Source organism: Lutjanus erythropterus, chromosome 24, assembly GCF_056507025.1.
Source record: "Lutjanus erythropterus isolate fLutEry1 chromosome 24, fLutEry1.hap2, whole genome shotgun sequence".
Taxonomy (NCBI): domain Eukaryota; kingdom Metazoa; phylum Chordata; class Actinopteri; order Lutjaniformes; family Lutjanidae; genus Lutjanus; species Lutjanus erythropterus.
In genome coordinates this window covers 19217659-19236863 of record NC_139340.1, presented here as the reverse complement: position 1 = coordinate 19236863, position 19205 = coordinate 19217659, and the positions used below count along the sequence as shown (strand labels likewise).

At 46.5% G+C, this 19205-nt stretch overlaps 2 protein-coding genes across 3 annotated transcripts; both read right to left on the bottom strand.

Annotated features, from left to right (window-relative positions):
• Positions 1–1161: 1161 nt before the first annotated feature.
• eif5b (eukaryotic translation initiation factor 5B) lies at positions 1162–13666 on the bottom strand. The gene is made up of 26 exons (XM_084714116.1): positions 13617–13666; positions 12354–12473; positions 12017–12080; positions 11599–11766; positions 10977–11499; positions 9500–9642; positions 9338–9415; positions 9099–9249; positions 8647–8739; positions 8443–8529; positions 8295–8354; positions 7570–7871; positions 7373–7480; positions 6951–7061; positions 5741–5808; positions 5236–5377; positions 5013–5144; positions 4600–4782; positions 4358–4519; positions 3887–4018; positions 3665–3796; positions 3112–3188; positions 2829–2993; positions 2588–2726; positions 2318–2479; positions 1162–2002 (listed from the first exon to the last, which is right to left on the bottom strand). Exons 1-26 carry the CDS (start codon positions 13649–13651, stop codon positions 1895–1897), a joined length of 3645 nt encoding a protein of 1214 aa, XP_084570242.1. The 5' UTR covers positions 13652–13666; the 3' UTR covers positions 1162–1894.
• Positions 13667–15246: 1580 nt separating this feature from the next.
• On the bottom strand, positions 15247–18523 carry lipt1 (lipoyltransferase 1). 2 transcript variants are annotated; one of them, XM_084714091.1, is made up of 4 exons: positions 18435–18523; positions 16936–17510; positions 16509–16730; positions 15247–15679 (listed from the first exon to the last, which is right to left on the bottom strand). In XM_084714091.1, the coding sequence occupies exons 2-4, from the start codon at positions 17453–17455 to the stop codon at positions 15267–15269; spliced, it is 1155 nt and encodes a 384-aa protein (XP_084570217.1). In that variant the 5' UTR covers positions 17456–17510; positions 18435–18523; the 3' UTR covers positions 15247–15266. The 2 variants fall into 2 exon arrangements, with proteins under 2 accessions (XP_084570217.1, XP_084570218.1); XM_084714092.1 differs by lacking the exon at positions 18435–18523 and having other exon boundaries at positions 16936–18427.
• Between the last annotated feature and the right edge of the window lie 682 nt (positions 18524–19205).

Here is a 19205-nt window from a genome sequence, read left to right as displayed (position 1 = left end):
GCATCGAAACCTCCCATTAGCACAAAATGCTAAAGTGAACATAAAACACTAACGTTAGCATGAAAACCTAAACCTAAAATATCGGCCTGACAGTGATTCACTTCCCCCAAAACCAAATAACTCTTTTTAAATATATTCATGAAAATTTGATTAAAATTATTTCTCGTTGGTCTTTTTTTTTTTTTTTGTTTTTGAAAGTGAAGTTGAAGGAAAAAAAGATTTATTTTGTATTTTCTTTGTAAATCATGAATCTTTACATGTTAAAAAATGTCCTGCATTTTGAGTGACTGGGCGGAGTCTGAGTTTAGCCACGCCCCCAACACTTTAGATGAGGAAGTCAGTCTGTGTGTGTCTCACGTCTGCACGGTGTGAAGACATGAAACTTTAAGGAACGTCGTTACAGAACATGTTTGATGAAGTTCCAGGCTTTTTGGGGATTTTATTTCAGAAAATGTAGTTTTTATGTGTTTTTATGACAAACGTGTGACATCAGCTCAGAATTCTTATTAAAAAAACATCACAACCGAAAATGACGATGATGTTTCTGTTGAGATAAAAGGGAACTTTTGTTTTTGAGAAAAGTAAAACATTTTTGGAATTTAAATTTCTGCAACAGAACAAATACCTCAACTGAAAAATGGATTCAAACGTGAAAACAGGTGAAACTCCACTGTGATCAATCTGACAATAATTTTCCCAATAATTGATTAGTTATTTGGTCCATAAAATGTCAGAAAATGGTGAAAAATTGTCACGATCTTTTCTTCCATGCAGCTGTTTTTGGAGCGTTCCATAACTTTCAGTCTTTAGTTGCTCCTGTCCCGACAGAACGACTGTATATTTACACAAAAACAATAAAGTTTATCAGTTTGAACATTAAATATCTTGTCTTTGTTCTGAATTCAGTCGACTATAAGTTGAAAACTTTTTGTAAACCATTGCATTTCTTTTTATTGAAGTTTTCCACAACTTTTCAAGAGTCGCTGTCAGAAAACAAAACAAACGTCTGAACCTCGCAGGTCACGTCGAGGCTTCAGAATCAACCAGGTCATACAGGAAATACAACAACCGCAGTTTTTAATTTGTGAAATAAATGAAAAATACTTTTAAACATGAATTTTAAGTTCAAGTTCCACACGAAAACAACCGAACACTCAAAACTCTCATCAGAATCTGGGGAATTTATTACACCAGCAGCTGCAGCAGAAACAGTTTAAAATCTTCCAGAGGTGCCGACCTCCGTCATTCAAACATCCAACATGGCCGCCATGAAGAACACGAGACGGCGCTTTAAAGTCTGTGAAGTCAACGCCATCGCCGCTGCTGCTTCACTGATTTGGTGTTTTGTGAAAAGAAAAAGAAAATAATTTTCCTCCTCCAGCCCTGGTGCTGCTCGACACAATCCCATAATGCACCTGGTTTGGCTGAACACTGGCTCTGCTAAGTCGTCTGCCTCGTTAAGCTCGTTAAGATCAGTCTGGGAGGAAGGGGGCGGAGCCAGTGACACGAAGCAGCAGCCACAAATCAGAACAGAGAAGAAGAAATAATAATGATAACACAACGTTGATGCTGAAGAACAGGCACGTTGGAATACTGAGTGTGTGTGTGTGTGTGTGTGTGTGTGTGTGTGTGTGTGTGTGTGTGTGTGTGTGTGTGTGTGTGTGTGTGTCTAATCTATCACTGTTTACAACAGTGGAAAAAACTGTTCGTTTCTCACAGAAAAACACTTTCACATCTTTTTTTTCTTTTCTTTTTTGTCCCTCCGACATCGTGTCATCATCTGAGGGAGGAAGTGTGTGTGTGTGTGTGTGTGTGTGTGTGTGTGTTTATCTGTGTGTGTGTGTGTTTATCTGTGTGTGTGTGTGTTTATCTGTGTGTGTGTGTTTCAGGTCCCTCAGATGATCTCGAAGGTCTTCTTCAGCTCCATGATCAGCTGCCAATCAGTTTTCTGCATCTCGTCTCTGAACCAGTTCTTCAGCGCGTCGATGGACGCCCGCGTGATCTGAAACACACAAACACAGAAACACACACACGCTGATGTCATCACTGGACTGAGAACTGACACACACACACACACACACACACACACACCTGGCCCGTCTCATGTGAAGTGTCTGTGAAATAAAAACCTTCATCTCTCCCTCGTTTCACTTCTGTCTCCCGTCGCGTCTCAGACTGTAAACTCACACGTTTCCTCCAGAAAACAGTTTCCATGGCAACGCTTTGTCAACAAAGTTCTCGGTTTTCTTTTCTGAAAATGTGATTTTAAATCAAACAGTCGTTTTAACCCCGCCCTCCTCAGTGGGCGTGACCTCACCTTGCTGACGATGATGTCTGTGGCTTCAAAATGGCGGCCGTACATCTTGGGCGACTCTCCAGGAATGGGCTCGATCTTGACGCAGATCTCCTGGCCTTTCTTGGCGCTGTCGACCGACTTGTGATTGATCTCGATGCTGGTGACCACACCGATGTCGACGAACTGAAACAGAAGAAAAATCAAATCGCCCGTCACAGACAGAGTCGGTGTCTATTGGCCGTTTTATTGACACGTGATCGTGTTTGACTCTGATTTGTGAGCGAGTCTCACCCCTTTACTGGGGACGCAGAGCGGCGTCCCCTGTCGCAGGACTCCGGCCTCGATGGACACGCCCATGACGATGGGATCTCTGGAGTTGAAGATGAACTGAGGAAGAACTCGCAGCTTGACGGGGAACACGGCGATGTGCCTGAGAGAGAAGAAGAAGAAGACGACGCGGTCTGTCAGAGAGACGATGGACCTGATGGACAGACAGGTAACATCAGACAGGTGTGTGGGCGTGTCCTCCTACTTGAACTCGTCCTGCTTGGCCTTCTTGTAGTCCTCTCTGTACTTGGTGAAGGCGTCGAACAGGTGGTAGATGATCTCAGCCGAGAAGATCCGAACTCCCAGACTGTCGGCCATCTCCTGACTCTCCCTCTCCACCTTCACGTCGAACGCCAGGATCACCGCGTACCTGCGCAGACCGCACACCGAAATTATGACGTGACAGCTGATCGGACATCTGTAATAATCAATCAATAATCAAACCATCCTCCAGGCCAAACGGAGCAGAGTGTGAGACGGAAACGTACTGCGGGTCGTGTTCCAGCATCGTCGACGCCTTCATCACGTCCTTCTTATGAACTGGACCGATGTTGATCCCAGCGTACTGCAGGAACACACAGAGGTCAAAGGTCAGCCCCTCCTCCACTTCTCAAAACATCATTTTCTGACGTTCTACATGAAAATACACACACACACAGACAGACAGACAGACAGACAGACAGACAGACACACAGACAGACAGACAGACAGACACACAGACAGAGACACAGACACACAGACAGACAGACAGACACACAGACAGACAGACAGACACACAGACAGAGAGACAGACACACAGACAGACAGACAGACACACAGACAGAGACACAGACACACAGACACACAGACAGACAGACAGACACACAGACAGACAGACAGACACAGACAGACACACACACACAGACACAGACAGACACACAGACAGACAGACACACAGACAGACAGACACAGACAGACAGACAGACAGACAGACAGACAGACAGACACAGACAGACAGACAGACAGACAGACAGACAGACAGACAGACAGACAGGGACTCACGGGGACTTTGGACGTCCGCAGGAACTCGAGCAGAGCCTCCAGAGATCCCAGCGTAGACGCCTGGACGTAAACTCCTTTCTCCTCCAGTTTGATGGAGCTCAGCGTCTGTCTGAGCTCCCGGATGAGTTCATCCTGAAAACCAGCAGCTGTCAGTCACAGCAGGCTTCAGCATCCAGCGTGTGTGTGTGTGTGTGTGTGTGTGTGTGTGTGTGCGTGCGTTACCCTCAGGACCGGGATCTCGTCTTCCTTGTGAGCCACCAGCAGGGGGAGCCCTGCCAGCGTCTTCTCCAGGTCTTTACCCAGAATCTTCACACCCTGAGACGTCGACACCTCCTTGTGCTTCTCGTACTGGCTCTGCAAACGATCAACCAATCAATCGATCAATACAGCAGGCAGCTCATCAATACATCTATCTGAGTGGAAGAACAGGAATGTGTTATGTTATGTGCCGTGTCATGACGCCCACTTCAAATAATACGAACTGTCCCTTTAATGGACTGTGAAGATGATCATCAGCTGTAGATCTGAGACTCGTCTAATAACTCGTTACTCGTTAACGTGTGACACCAACAGACCGGAGGCTGTTTATTCAGCACGATGTCAGAATCAGGTGTCCACATACTTTAGTTACAAGTTTTGTCTGAATTTGCTGCTTTTATTTTGAAAATATAAGGAGCATTTCCTGTGGTTTACCTTGACTCTGAGCTCCTTCAGAGGCGGCGGCAGCAGCAAGCCTCTGATCTGTGTTACGATTGGTCCCTCCACTCCTGGGACGATGATGGTCTCTCCCTCCCGCAGACGGCCGTTGATCAGGATGACGTCTATCGTGGTTCCCATGCCGGGCAGAGCTTTAACCTGAGAACGCAGAACCCATCAGGCATCATCATCTTCACACCGCGCAGCACAACTTCAGCTGAACACAAACACTCTCGTACCTCCATGACCTGAGCTCGGAGCTCGTCGCAGTGCGCTAGCCGGCGGGCTAGCATGGTCTGCGTGAGCTCGACCAATAGGGCGATGAGGTTTCCCATCCCGTCGCCGCTGTGGGCCGAGGTCGGAACCAACGACACAAACGTCCGGGGGTCTTTATTCTCGTAGAACAAGGCGGCATTAAGACCCTGAGGAACAATAACACAGGTTACTGAAAGTCACATGTTCTCGACACATCGTTTACTTAGAACATAAAAATATTTAAACTTAGACTTTAAGAACTTAAGAACTTTAAGAACCCTGATATCAACGCTAGAAACGGTCAAGAACCCATGAATAGTAGCTGATGTCTCTTTCAGGGTCTTAAAGAGGAGAATCGCTGTGATTGGTTGGTGAGTGATGATGTAATGATCAACACCTGCTGAGCGAACTCCACGATGACGGCCTTGGCTCTCTCGTCAAACTCGTCCTTGGTGTTCTTCTTCTGCTTCTTCAGCGTGGCCACGACGTCGGTGTCGGGACCCTTCTTCCAGTCGTACAGACGGTCGATCTGACGGCGAAACAGCGACACCGTCAGGAAACAGGAGGAAGAGGAAGAGGAGGATGATGATGACGTACCTGGGGACGAAGAGGTGACGCACCTTGTTGAGGGCGACGATGAACGGACACTTCTTCTCCTTCAGCAGGTTGATGGACTCGAGCGTCTGAGGCTCCAGGCCGTGCATGATGTCCACCACCAGGATGGCGATGTCACACAGGGAGCTGCCCCTGTTCCTCAGGTTACTGAACACAGAGAACCACGTTACTGAGGAACCGTTCTACAGGGTTCCTACACATTCTCCAAGAACTTATTTTACCAGGTTACCAGGTTTATGTTGGCTGTTAGAGGGAGTTTGACTTCAAAACATTTATTTATTTACATGGAGACAAACAACATCGAGATTTAAATATTAATGAAGACGATGAAAGATGAAGAACATTGAAGAGTTCGATCCTGAACAGAGAAAAAAAAGACAAAGGTGTCAAAGAGACAGAAGGAGGCTGATGGTCTCTGAACTGGACAGTGACTCCAGTCAGGACAGAACAGACAGAACAGACAGAACAGACAGACGTTCCTCTGATCCACCTGAGGAGAACTGAACTCACCTGAACGACTCGTGTCCAGGTGTGTCGATGATCAACATGCCGGGAATCTTCAGGTTCTCTCTGTCAAACTGTCAGACACACAATTACATGAACACACAGGTCACAGCAACGCCACAGTGTGTGTGTGTGTGTGTGTGTGTGTGTGTGTGTGTGTGTGTGTCAGTGTGTGTGTGTGTGTGTCAGTGTGTGTCAGTGTGTGTGTGTCAGTGTGTGTCAGTGTGTGTGTGTGTCAGTGTGTGTGTCAGTGTGTGTCAGTGTGTGTGTGTGTGTGTCAGTGTGTGTGTCAGTGTGTGTCAGTGTGTGTGTCAGTGTGTGTGTCAGTGTGTGTCAGTGTGTGTGTCAGTGTGTGTCAGTGTGTGTCAGTGTGTGTGTGTCAGTGTGTGTGTGTCAGTGTGTGTGTGTCAGTGTGTGTCAGTGTGTGTGTGTGTCAGTGTGTGTGTCAGTGTGTGTCAGTGTGTGTGTGTGTGTGTCAGTGTGTGTGTCAGTGTGTGTCAGTGTGTGTGTGTCAGTGTGTCAGTGTGTGTCAGTGTGTGTGTCAGTGTGTGTCAGTGTGTGTCAGTGTGTGTGTGTCAGTGTGTGTGTCAGTGTGTGTGTGTCAGTGTGTGTGTGTCAGTGTGTGTGTGTCAGTGTGTGTGTGTGTGTGTGTCAGTGTGTGTGTCAGTGTGTGTCAGTGTGTGTGTGTCAGTGTGTGTGTCAGTGTGTGTGTGTCAGTGTGTGTGTCAGTGTGTGTGTCAGTGTGTGTGTGTGTGTGTCAGTGTGTGTGTCAGTGTGTGTGTCAGTGTGTGTCAGTGTGTGTGTGTGTGTGTGTGTGTCAGTGTGTGTGTCAGTGTGTGTCAGTGTGTGTGTGTCAGTGTGTGTGTCAGTGTGTGTGTGTCAGTGTGTGTGTCAGTGTGTGTGTCAGTGTGTGTGTGTGTGTGTCAGTGTGTGTGTCAGTGTGTGTGTCAGTGTGTGTCAGTGTGTGTGTGTGTGTGTGTCAGTGTGTGTGTGTGTGTGTGTGTCAGTGTGTGTGTCAGTGTGTGTGTGTGTGTGTCAGTGTGTGTGTCAGTGTGTGTGTGTGTGTGTCAGTGTGTGTCAGTGTGTGTGTGTGTGTGTGTGTGTCAGTGTGTGTGTCAGTGTGTGTCAGTGTGTGTGTCAGTGTGTGTGTCAGTGTGTGTGTGTGTGTGTCAGTGTGTGTCAGTGTGTGTCAGTGTGTGTGTGGACGTTGTCGTACATTTTTCACCATCCTCGTCTGCTCCTCGATCGTCTCTTTTGGGACGTTTGTGGCTCCGATCTGTTGAGTGATTCCTCCGGCCTCCCCGTCCTGAACATGAGTGTGTCTCAGCTGCACCAGGAAACAGTCAGCAAACAGTCAGCAAACAGTCAATAAACACTGAATACTCTGTAAACAGTCAGTAAAAAGTAATTAAATAGTTGGTAAATAGTAAACAGTCATTAAACAGTGAACAAACAGCCAGTAAGGAGTAAATAAACAGCCAGTCAACAATAACTGAATAGTCAGTAAACTGCCTGGCAACAATAAGCAGTCAGTAATACAGTAATCAAAGAGTGAAATTCAATAAACGGACAGTAGAAAGTTATTTAACAGTCAGTAAACATTAACAGTCATTAAAGAAACAGTCAGTACAGCATTACCTTGTCGAGGATCTTGGTCTTTCCCGTGTCGACGTGTCCGAGGACACACACCACAGGTGCTCTCAGTGTGTCCACGTCCACGTTCTTCAGGTTCTCCGCTCTCCGTTTCTATGGAAACACGGGGGCAGTCAGTAAATCAGTCAGTCAGAGACGGGGTGAGACGGGACGAGCTCTCGCTGCGGCGGCGTTTCTCTCACCTCTATCCTCCTCTTTGCTCGGTCGTACAGTCGCTCTTCCTTCGTCCTGCCGTCGTCGTCGTCGCTCTCGCTGCTCTCCTCCTCGCTCTCCTTCGCCGGCCTCCTCTTTGTCTGACCCGCCGTCGTCGCCGCCGTCGCCTCCTTCTCTGCCTCCTCCTCGCTCTCCTCCTCCTCCTCCTCGTCCTCCTCCTCATCCTCCTCGTCCTCTTCCTCGTCCTCCTCCTCCTCGTCTTCCTCGCTGCCCGTTGGCTGAGGAGGAGCGGCGGGTTCCTCCTTCACCTCGATGTGGACTTTCTTCAACTCTGACACGACGACACAAAGATTTAAAGAACCGCGAGTAGAACCGGGTCATTTTATTTTACAGGAAGAAAACACAACGAGGGTCAAAAGGACACGTTTCATTTCCTCTCCACTCACTGCTCAAGTTTGAATATTTACTGGTTTCCTTAAGACAGAAAACATTTAGTGGTTTTCAGTCTGGCGTCCTGCAGCTGCTCCGCCTCAGCGTTCCTACGGTTTTCTGACAGGTTCACTTCCTGTTGGCAGCTACGTCACGTACGTTGATGTGGACAGATGTTTCATGAAGAAAACATCTGTTTCAAATTGTTTACTGTTCTGCTGTGTGTGATTATTAATCTCCTGGTTACATCCAGATCAAACTATCGATCAACAAATCAGACCTATAAATTAGTAATAATCATGATAATCAGGAGGAAATAGAGCACCTTTCTCCTCGTCGGTGGCGATGGCCTCCCAGTCGTCCACAGCAGCTTCAGGCTTCACCTCTGCACACAGACGGAGAAGAAGAAGAAGTCGTCATCGTCACGATAACAAATCCTCATCATCACCTCTTCCCTGACTCCTCCCACTCACCTGGCGCTGCCGCTGGCTGCTCAGCTTCTGTCTCCATGGCGACGGGCTCTGGGGTCTCTGACGATGGTGAAGTCACCCCTGAAGTTTCTAGAAGGATTGAAAGTTTTACAGAGGAGGAGGTTTTAGTTCAGGTAGTTAAAGTATTCCAGCCGTTAACGAGTGGTGGCAGCAGCGGCGGCGGCGGCGGCGGTGGCAGCACGCTACCTTCAGGTGTTTGGGCGTTGGGCTTCTTCTTCCTCTTGTCTCCATAAACCGGCTTCTTCTTTGGCATCGAGTCTTTGGATGGCACTTCAACACCTGCACAGAAAATGTCCAACAAATGCAGAGAAACACATCGTGAACAGCAAGTTTGATTCTGATGATGAGGTCACAGCGACGCTGTCCAGCTGTTTCACTGTTAGAAGACAAACAGATGCAACTGACCGCTTTATTTACTGTCCTTTGATCTGCTGATCACTTTCACCATTAATCAATTAGCTGTTTGGTCCATAAAATATCAGAAAAATATTGATCAGTGTTTCTCAAAGTCTAAGATGACATCAACAAATCTCATTTAGTCCAAAAACATTCAGTTTACTGTCTTGTTCCGTCACTTTTCTTTTTCCTTGGTCTCCGTCTTCAGTAAGCAGTGATGTGATTGGTGGACGGACTCTCACCCTGAGCCTGCAGTAACTTCAGCGTGGCCTCGGCGCGAGCTCGAGCCTCCCTCTGAGATTTAGTCAGCAGCTTCCCCTCCTTCTTCAGTCGCTCCTTCCTCTCCTTCTCCTTCTGCTTCTTCTTCTCCTTGCGCTCCTGCTCCAGACGCTCCTGGCGGGGACAGGCGCAGGGGGGTCAAAGGTCACGATGGACACTGACAGATGAGGTCGAACAGGAAGTGATGGAGGAGGTGTTTTACCTGCTCCTGCCGCTGCTTCTCCAGCTCCTCCAGCCTCCTCAGACGCTCCTCCTCCTCCCTCTTGGCTCGTTCTTCCTCCTACAAACAACACATCAGTCTTACTCATCACAGACTCCTGTCATCACAGCTGCAGGACTGCAGTTCCCACAATGCCCCACTCACCTCCTTCATCTTGGCCAGAGCTTCCTGCATGGCCTTCACTGTGGCCTTACTGGGTCCCTTCTTCTTCTCCTTCTCCTTCTCCTTCTCCTCTCCCTTCGACTTCTTCTTCTTATCTTTCTTCTTCTTGTCGCCCTCGGCCTCGTCTGCAGAAAGTATGTGAACGTGTCAACAGACCAGGTGTGAACGTGTCAACAGACCGAGTGTGAACGTGTCAACAGACCGAGTGTGAACGTGCTAACAGACCGGGTGTGAACGCGTCAACAGACCGGGTGTGAACGCGTCAACAGACCGAGTGTGAACGCGTCAACAGACCGAGTGTGAACGCGTCAACAGACCGGGTGTGAACGTGCTAACAGACCGGGTGTGAACGTGTCAACAGACCGAGTGTGAACGTGTCAACAGACCAGGTGTGAACGCGTCAACAGACCGAGTGTGAACGTGTAAACAGACCGGGTGTGAACGTGTCAACAGACCGGGTGTGAACGTGTCAACAGACCGAGTGTGAACGTGTCAACAGACCAGGTGTGAACGTGTCAACAGACCGAGTGTGAATGTGTCAACAGACCAGGTGTGAACGTGTCAACAGACCAGGTGTGAACGTGTCAACAGACCGAGTGTGAACGTGTCAACAGACCGAGTGTGAACGTGTCAACAGACCGAGTGTGAACTTGTCAACAGACCGAGTGTGAACGCGTCAACAGACCGGGTGTGAACGTGTCAACAGACCGAGTGTGAACGTGTCAACAGACCAGGTGTGAACGTGTCAACAGACCGGGTGTGAACGTGTAAACAGACCGGGTGTGAACGTGCTAACAGACCGGGTGTGAACGTGTCAACAGACCGAGTGTGAACGTGTCAACAGACCAGGTGTGAACGTGTAAACAGACCGGGTGTGAACGTGTCAACAGACCGAGTGTGAACGTGTCAACAGACCAGGTGTGAACGTGTCAACAGACCGAGTGTGAACGTGTCAACAGACCGAGTGTGAACGTGTCAACAGACTGAGTGTGAACTTGTCAACAGACCAGGTGTGAACGTGTCAACAGACCAGGTGTGAACGTGTCAACAGACCGAGTGTGAACGTGTCAACAGACCGAGTGTGAACGTGTAAACAGACCGGGTGTGAACGCGTCAACAGACCAGGTGTGAACGTGTAAACAGACCAGGTGTGAACGTGTCAACAGACCGAGTGTGAACGTGTAAACAGACCAGGTGTGAACGTGTCAACAGACCGAGTGTGAACGTGTAAACAGACCGGGTGTGAACGTGTTAATAAACCCGGTGTGAACGTGTCAACAGACCGAGTGTGAACGTGTCAACAGACCGAGTGTGAACGTGTAAACAGACCGAGTGTGAACGTGTCAACAGACCAGGTGTGAACGTGTGAATGTCAGGTGTTGTTTTGCTACATGTCGCCGTGGCAACTTGACAAACAAAACAAAGATGAAGTTAGCGACAGATAGAAGAGTCATCTTACCTTCGGCTGCAGGCTCCGCCCCTTCCTGTTCCTCCATTGCTGCTGGAGGAGGGGCTGTTTGAGGGGGCGTGGCCTCTGTCATCTTCTTCTCCGGCTCTTTCTTCACCTCCATGGTGGCGGTGGCGGCCTCCTTCTCCTTCAGCTTCTTCTGCTTCATCCTCTCTTCCTCCTTCTTCTTCCTGTCCCTCTCCTTCTTCTCCGCCTTCTTCTGCGCCGCTGTCTTCATCTTGAAGCCTCCGCCCTCCTCCTCATCCTGCTCCTCCTCGCTCTCTGCCTTTGCCGCCTTGCTTTTGTTCTTCTTCTTCTTGTCTCTCCTGGAGGTGAACTCCTCGTCGTCCTCAGAGTCGTCGTCGTCCTCCTTCCCTCCTCCTCCTCCTCCTCCTCTCCTAACACCTTCGTCCTCACATCTGTCCTCATCCTCGTCATCTGACGGTTTTTTGCCCCCTTTCTTGCCTTCTTTGGCCTTGGGGCGAGAACGTGAGCCGCTGTCGTCGTCAGAGTCAGAGGGAGGAGCTGGAGGCGCCTGCAGAGGGCAATAGAACAGATCAGTACGGAGGCTCAGAGGGGACAAAGATACGGTGCTTTTCTAAACAAAATCTTTATTTGAAGATTAAAAACTCACCTTCTTGTTGTCTTTCTGCTCTCCGTTCCTCTCCTCATGAAGCTGACCATCACCATCATCACCCTCCTCATCCTCAGGGCTGGCTCCACCCTTCTTACCCTTCCTGGTCTTCTTCTTCTCTGGTTTGGGAGGTTCCACCATCTCCACTTCTTCTGTGGTGTCTGTGTTCTGCACAGGAGGAATAAAGAAACGTTTTGTTGCAGCTCGTCTGTGGAAATCTGAAACTGCAGCTGTGGATTATAATCAAGATTAGATCATGTTCAATTTAACTGCTTTGTTTTAACTTTAAACCTCGTTGTTTCAAAGTTTAATCACTTTATTGATATCAGTATTGATTGATCAAGGTGTGCAGTGTCAGCCTCATGGTCCTGTGTCCATCGGAAGATGGACAAGAAGACACAAAAGACCAAAATCTGACCTTTGACTTCCCTCCCTGACTCTCCAGAGACATCTCCTCCAGCTCCTTCAGGATGTCGTCCTCACTGCAGGAGGACAGACACAGAGGGTCAAACAGGACACACAGGAAGAGGAGGACAAGAAGAGGAGAAGAAGGAGGAGGAGGAGGAAGGACAAAAGAGGACAGAAGAGGGCAGAGGGTCAAAGAGGACACACAGGAAGAGGAGGACAAGAAGAGGAGAAGAAGGAGGAGGAGGAGGAAGGACAAAAGAGGACAGAAGAGGGCAGAGGGTCAAAGAGGATGCACAGGAGGAGGAGGACAAGAAGAGGAGAAGGTGGAGGAGGAAGAGGAGTCATACTCAAAGTCGTCCTTCTTGGCTCCTTTTAACTTCTTCTTCTTCCCTTTCGGCTCCTTGGAGGCTCCAGCTCCTTCGATCTCGGCCGCCAGAGCGTCGATGTCGACGCCGTCATCTTTGGCACTGAGGAAGTATCAATAACAACACACGATCAATCAGTAGGTGATAATCAGCAGCATCAGCAGGCGCAGTGACATCAGCACAATGAGCTGAGAGGAGCTGCTGACTCGTCTGTTTCCTCACAGCCTTTTATTTCCCATCAGCCCCTCTGACACAGAGCGAGCGCTGACCTGAGAACAGCTGCCACTGAAAATACACAGGACCACCAGGCAGTAAAACTGACCTGAGAACAGCTCTGACTGACAATACAGATGAAAACAACGATAAAACTGACCTGAGAACAGCTGCACAGAAACAACAGCAAACTCAGATCAGTGTTAATATTGACTATTGATCCTGAATTAATTCAAACATTATCTCATAGTTTATAAAGATGCTTCTAACGTCACGTCCAAACATAACAAATATTGACTGGCTGCAAACATGTCTGGATCTATGTCTCTACTGACAAGATTGTGATCGATCAATCGATCAATCAATAAAATCAATACACACGTGACTAACTGTTACATTATATTAAGAATTACATTAGATATTTATTGCTTGTAAAGAAAATTGATTTTACAGGTAATACAATCTGTTTGTGTGAGTTTCCACGTGTAACTAACTGACTGAATATGTAATGAGCGCTCGCCGCACATCCTCAGGTGTGCAGTGACGTCACTGGCCAGTGGTTGGGCAGCAGGTAGCCAGCATTACATCAGCTGACGCACTCCCAGACATACACCGGCTAACTGCTAACTTTGCCGTTAGCTACAGCTCATGTTAGCATGTAGCCGTTAGCTTCCACAGGTTCCAGTTGAGACAATTTAACTGACACACAGGGTTCAGAGGGAACTGACGCTAAGCTAACAGCTGACTGAGCACTGACTCGTCCAGCTGACAACCGGTTGAGGCTCAGGTGAGCTCAGGTGTGGTTCTCTCAGCTGTTTGATCCACCTGAGGACATTTACAGACTGTTTAAATCACCTGAACACACTCACACACACACACTGACTCGTGGTTAGCATCTGCTAGCCGCCGAGCTAACAGTAAGAGGAGCGGTGTGACGGGCCGGCTGTGAGCCGTTCCCGGGTCAGGACGGTTCAGGTGTGTCTTGTGACTGTGTGGACAAGTGACGTGTGTGGGCTCGTGCCGGTTGTGTACCTGTCCTCTCCGGATTTCTTCTGTTTCTTCCCCATCGTGCCGCTGCGCTGCTCTGCTGCTCTCTGCGCTGCCGCTGCCGCTGCCGCCGGGCCGCACAGCTGACGTCACACACAGATCGTCTACTGCCGCGCACTGATAGGAGGGCTCACTCCGCCTCCGACCCGTGAACCGTCTCCACAGAAACGTCTTCCTCTAATTCTGTGGGATTTAGTTCCACAGAAAACGACGGCAGACCGATAATTATTATCTAGATTTTAAAATATTTATTCATATTTATAATCAGAAATACAAACATGTAATTATTATATCATTATAATGTGCAAAAATGAACGTTAAATATTGTATGATAGAAAATAATTGAAAAGAATGCTTTAAAAATAATTAAAAGAATTAAATATCAAGTAACGCGTCACTTTAATTACTAACGTATAATAATTTATTCTTCTTATTATTATTATTATTATTATTAAGGAAAAAAGGGAGAATACAGAAACATAAAGTTGCCATGCCAGGAAAAAAAAATCAATATCCATTTTGTTCACATTATAACATCCATCATATCAAGTCTTTTCTTACAATAATTAATTTTTTTTAATCTTTTTCTGATGTGAAGCACTTCGTGTTATAAGATTTTACATAATAACAATAATAATAATAATAATAACGATAATAATAATAATAATAATAATAATAATAATAATAATAATAAATATGCATATTTAATCTGAATTTAAAGACCATTAATAACATATTCACATTATTTTGTCCCACGAGAAATCATCAGAGTGAATCCTCCTCATTTTTCCCCCTCAGCTCCCAGCAGCGCGCATGGCTCGAATCAGCAGCACTGCGCATGCGCACTGCCACATGAACTTCCCCACAGCTTCAGCGAGGCCGTGGTGCTTTTATTTTGAAAAGCACGAAAGATTCTTTTAAAGATGCGTTGAAAACATCCAGAAATGTACAGGTTTCACCTTTTTGTTTGCTTTTCTCTCCCCGATCATTTTTGTCGTGATATTGGCCAACTTTTATATTTATATATTAAAGAAAATCTCCAATAATAAAAATGTTTAGTTTTATTCAGGTTTTATTCTGTAAAGTTGAAATATCACCTTGTATTTATTCTCAACTGTTATTTTAAAATGTTGAGTTGAATGAATGAACTATAACAGAGTTCAGTTAACTCATTAAATTAAGTTTATAAAGAAATGTAATCGACATGTTAGCAGACTTCCCAGCATGCACTGTGTGAGAGTTCAGACTCTCCTGAAACTCTTCTTTTATTATGGTTTATTTCAACTGAATATCTGAAGCTTATTAAAGATGTTTTCTGCAGTAAAAGTGAACTCAAATCAAGTTTGTTTGATGAGAAAAGTTTGTTTTGAATCATTTAACCAGGAAGGACGACCATATATGGCCGACAACTGTTAACTGAGCAGAACGGCGTCCAGGACGGCCACACGACAGATGAATAACTTAAAGTTTATTGTGATAAAAAAAAAAAGAGAAATCAGAGACACAAATAAATAAACAATCTGATTTCATGTCAAAGAAAATAAAAAAGCTCCTTGTTTTAAAGAGCAGATAAATCATCAGGCTGTAGTTTGTTCCGTTGGCTGCAGAAGGACTTTATGTCATGTTTATGTCACTTCAGCCCATCGCCGACACCACAGCATCACACAGGTGGTGCAGTCTGTCCCGCGGCTCACCGCTCTCGGACCGCAGCAGCGCCGTCACAGCCGCAGCCGCTCGGTGCTGACAAAACCTCTCGCCGACCAGCACGCCGCTCAGTTCACCACTCAGCCGGCGTGGCAGCCAGTCTGCCGGGACATCCAGCTCGCAGCCCTCAATCACGCCGTTCTTCACCTCCATGTGTAGCCGGGCGGAGCTGCGAGAGGACCGTCCATCATCTGTCAGGTCCAGGACGGTTTGGACGCTGAATTTAGGCGTCTTTCCGAACGTCCAGTCCCACTCACGCAGTTCCGCCACCATCCTGCTGAGACCAGGAAACGCTGCTTCATTGGCCGGGTCAACGAGGACGGACTCAGCGCTGAAGCTGAACTCTGAAGAGGACAGGACAGAGGACAGAGGACAGAGGACAGAGGACAGGGGACAGAGGACAGGACAGAGGACAGAGGACAGAGGACAGAGGACAGGACAGAGGACAGAGGACAGGACAGAGGACAGGGGACAGAGGACAGGGGACAGAGGACAGAGGACAGGACAGAGGACAGGGGACAGGACAGAGGACAGGACAGAGGACAGAGGACAGAGGACAGGACAGAGGACAGGGGACAGAGGACAGGACAGGGGACAGAGGACAGGACAGGGGACAGAAGACAGAGCATTAGGATGGAAACAACAAGGCAATATAGCTGAAAAAAGTTGCATATCGGTCGATATTGATAATTATTGATCATGTAATCATGTTATAAAAGACAGTCTGGTATTTTTGACACGTCTGCATGACGCTTCCTGTATTTTATATAATAACGATACTGCAACGTTTACCTGAGATCATTACACTTAAAACGTTACCTGACATTCAGAGAATGATGTCACTGTAACGCAGCCGCTAAAACCAGGAAGAGACGACACTGATGACCATATAAGGTGATGTTTGGTCTCATGTACGATTTGATACAACAATATAATATTGATATGTTGCCATAGAAACAACAGAGACAGTGGCCACACCGTCAGTGATGTCACCATGTGCCGACACACCTGTACATCAGGTCAAACCTGTGGAGGTCCTGACGTCAATGTTTGTTGTTTCCATGTAACGATCAGAGTGATCGATCGATCATTTATCAGTGAATGTGTCTCATCAATCCGCCTCAGGTTACACCGTGCTTCCAGCAGGGGGCCTCTGTCACACCTGTAGAGTACCTGTGTTGTACTGCTGCACCAGAGCGTCCAGCAGCTCCTCCCACTGCAGCGAGGGGGCGTGGTCCAGCAGGTTGGCAACAGGTGAGGGGATGCTGGGCGTGGCGTTGCTCTGGATCCCGGTACAAGAGGGGCGGAGCACGGTGGCGAGGGCCGAGCGGTCAGCTGAGTGAAGCAGAGTGCAGTGATGGTAGGACGACGTCCTGCTCAGTCTGGACGCACTGCCTGGACACGTAAACAAATATAAACAACAACAAAAACATAAACAACAGTAACATAATAAATCAAGTAAACAACATCAACATAAACAAAGGAGACTGTAAACAACACAGAAAACAACTAAGTAAACAACATGTCATGTTCCTACTGCAGTGCTTTCTGGGACTTGTAGTTCTCTTGTTGGACAGTAGTCCGTCCCGTCTCTCCCTACCTGAGATCTTGAAGTGTCCATTGAGTAAAATGTCGAATCTGTCGGTGGCGTGGACGTCCAGTCCCGGCCGCAGACGCCTCAGAGCCTCCGTGACGACCCGCAGGTTCCTCTGTCGGTCGTACGCCTTCTTGGAAGTAAAGAAGGTCAGGTTGAGGTTCCCGAGGTCATGGAAGACGGTCCCGCCGCCGCTCCGCCTGCGGGCCAGTGGGATCCCCGCCTTCCTCATGGCCGGCAGGTTGCACTCGGTCCAGGGGTTCTGGTGGCGGCCGATGACCACAGCCGGCCGGTTCCTCCACAGCAGGAGGACGCCGCGCCGCTGCAGGTCCACGTTGGCGTCAATCCAGTCCTCAAGAGCCAGGTTCTCGTACACGTCTGTGGACTGGGAGTGGAGGACCACCCCCGTCTTACTGCTGTCAGAGGAGGCGGAGCTGCTCACACACACCTGTCTGCTGGTTGGACACCTGCAAACACCTGAGCGGCCTCTTAAAAGAGACAACGTCCTCCAGATGTGAGACATCATGGTGTCTCCTTCAGACTCCTCCGTCTCTGCTTCACAGCCACATGGTGGACAAAATCTATGATGGGAAAATAAACAGTTCAGTCCACAGGTGAGTCCAACCAGACAGGTGGACGACGGAGCTGCAATGATTCAAGGATTATGAAATTCATTGTCAACAATTCTGATGAATCATTTAGAAATTTAAAAAATATCTAAATTCTCTGATTTCAGTGAAATAAATGTGAAACTTTTCTGGTTTCTTTCCTCTCTGACAGTAAACTGATGATCTTTGAGTTGTGGACAAAACGAGACATTTGAGGACGTCATCTTGGACTTTGATCAACATTTTCTTACATTTTATGAACTAAACAATTAATTGATTACTGGAAAAAAAAATAATGAACAGATTAATTCACAATAAAATAATTGTAACAGGAAAGGCGTGAAAATAACTTCTTTTTTTTTTTTAACTTTAGTTCCGTTGAATAAAACAAAAGTTACTGAACCATTTCCTTATTATTTACTACTTGTCTTTCATAAATTAAATGGAAATGACGTAAAGTTTGACTGTTCAACTGTCCTGGAGTAGTTTTGCGCTGTTCCTAGAAAAGAACCCCAGACCCAAGAAAGATATCGCGAGAGTTGATCATTTTAACCCAAATCTTGCTCCTATTTAACTCGACCCGGATGTTTTCTGTCCGGAAACCCGCTCAGATCTGAAACATCAACAAAAGTCACTTTATGAATCATCTTCAGTTTGAACAACGAACACAATCAAAGAGCAACAGCATAAAATCTCGCGAGAATTTCACGAATCTGGGGTTCCATTCTAAGTGCGCCGCTTCACGAGCCAGCGTTAGCATTAGCTTTAGTGTTCGCCATGTTCGCTGATGACGTCACTGAAAAACAGACGACAGCTTTAATGAATTACTTCCGAACAAACAGTCTGACGGATTAAATGATGTTAATGAGGCAGAGAACAGTCCGGTCTCGTGCTGACCTGAGCCGGTGGAGAAGCTAGACGACCGACGTTAAACACAACTTCCGTTATCGACCTTCAAAATAAAAGAACAGGACGTGTCCTCTGTATCGTTCTGCAGTTGTAAAAGAGACGCAGTGAACTCAGTGAGAGTGTAGGGCGGTGTGAAAAACATTACAGAAAATATTTTCATCACTCAACGAAATCTGAAGGGTAAAAAAAATGAAGAAAAATTATTTGGATTCATAACCTCAGAATTTCTAATACATATATACATATATATGTATATATATATATATATATATATATATATAGTCAAATTGATAATATTAACAATAAATTGGTCACTTATATCAATAATACCTGCCAATTAACAAGTCAAATTCCTAAATAATGTTTTGTAACAATAATGATGATGATGTCATCAGAGATTAAAAAATAAAAAAATAAATACAATTCAATGATTTAAATGCACATAAAATGAAACGTACTGCCTTCAGACTTTGGATGAAAACCATTTAAATATGGCACCAAATAGCCATGTTAAACACAGTCTGTACACAGGATACATTATTTTTGTATATTTTTTTACTTAATTCCCTCCATTTTATGTCCCTGTCCTGACTGGTTTTGTTTGTATGTGTTAAAATAATATACCAAACGGAAAATAGATTTTAAACAAACGTATAAACATTTTTTTTATTGTTATCTGTTATATTTAATTGTGCATCACACTTTATAAATCGAACAAAACAAAAAATTAACACCTGAATTTTGTTCTTCTTTTATTCT

What these genes read in the sequence shown, in the direction of transcription:
- eif5b (XM_084714116.1), bottom strand. Translation starts at nt 13,651, where the DNA reads ATGGGGAAGAAACAGAAGAAATCCGGAGAGGACAG. An exon ending in GCCAAGAAGGACGACTTTGA is followed by an intron (nt 12,081 to 12,353) that starts GTATGACTCCTC and finishes GTCCTCCTGCAG; the next exon opens with TGAGGACGACATCCTGAAGG. An exon ending in AGCAGAAAGACAACAAGAAG is followed by an intron (nt 11,500 to 11,598) that starts GTGAGTTTTTAA and finishes TGCCCTCTGCAG; the next exon opens with GCGCCTCCAGCTCCTCCCTC.
- lipt1 (XM_084714091.1), bottom strand. Translation starts at nt 17,455, where the DNA reads ATGATGTCTCACATCTGGAGGACGTTGTCTCTTTTAAGAGGCCGCTCA. An exon ending in TGGACACTTCAAGATCTCAG is followed by an intron (nt 16,731 to 16,935) that starts GTAGGGAGAGAC and finishes TTACGTGTCCAG; the next exon opens with GCAGTGCGTCCAGACTGAGC. An exon ending in GGTGCAGCAGTACAACACAG is followed by an intron (nt 15,680 to 16,508) that starts GTACTCTACAGG and finishes TGTCCTCTTCAG; the next exon opens with AGTTCAGCTTCAGCGCTGAG.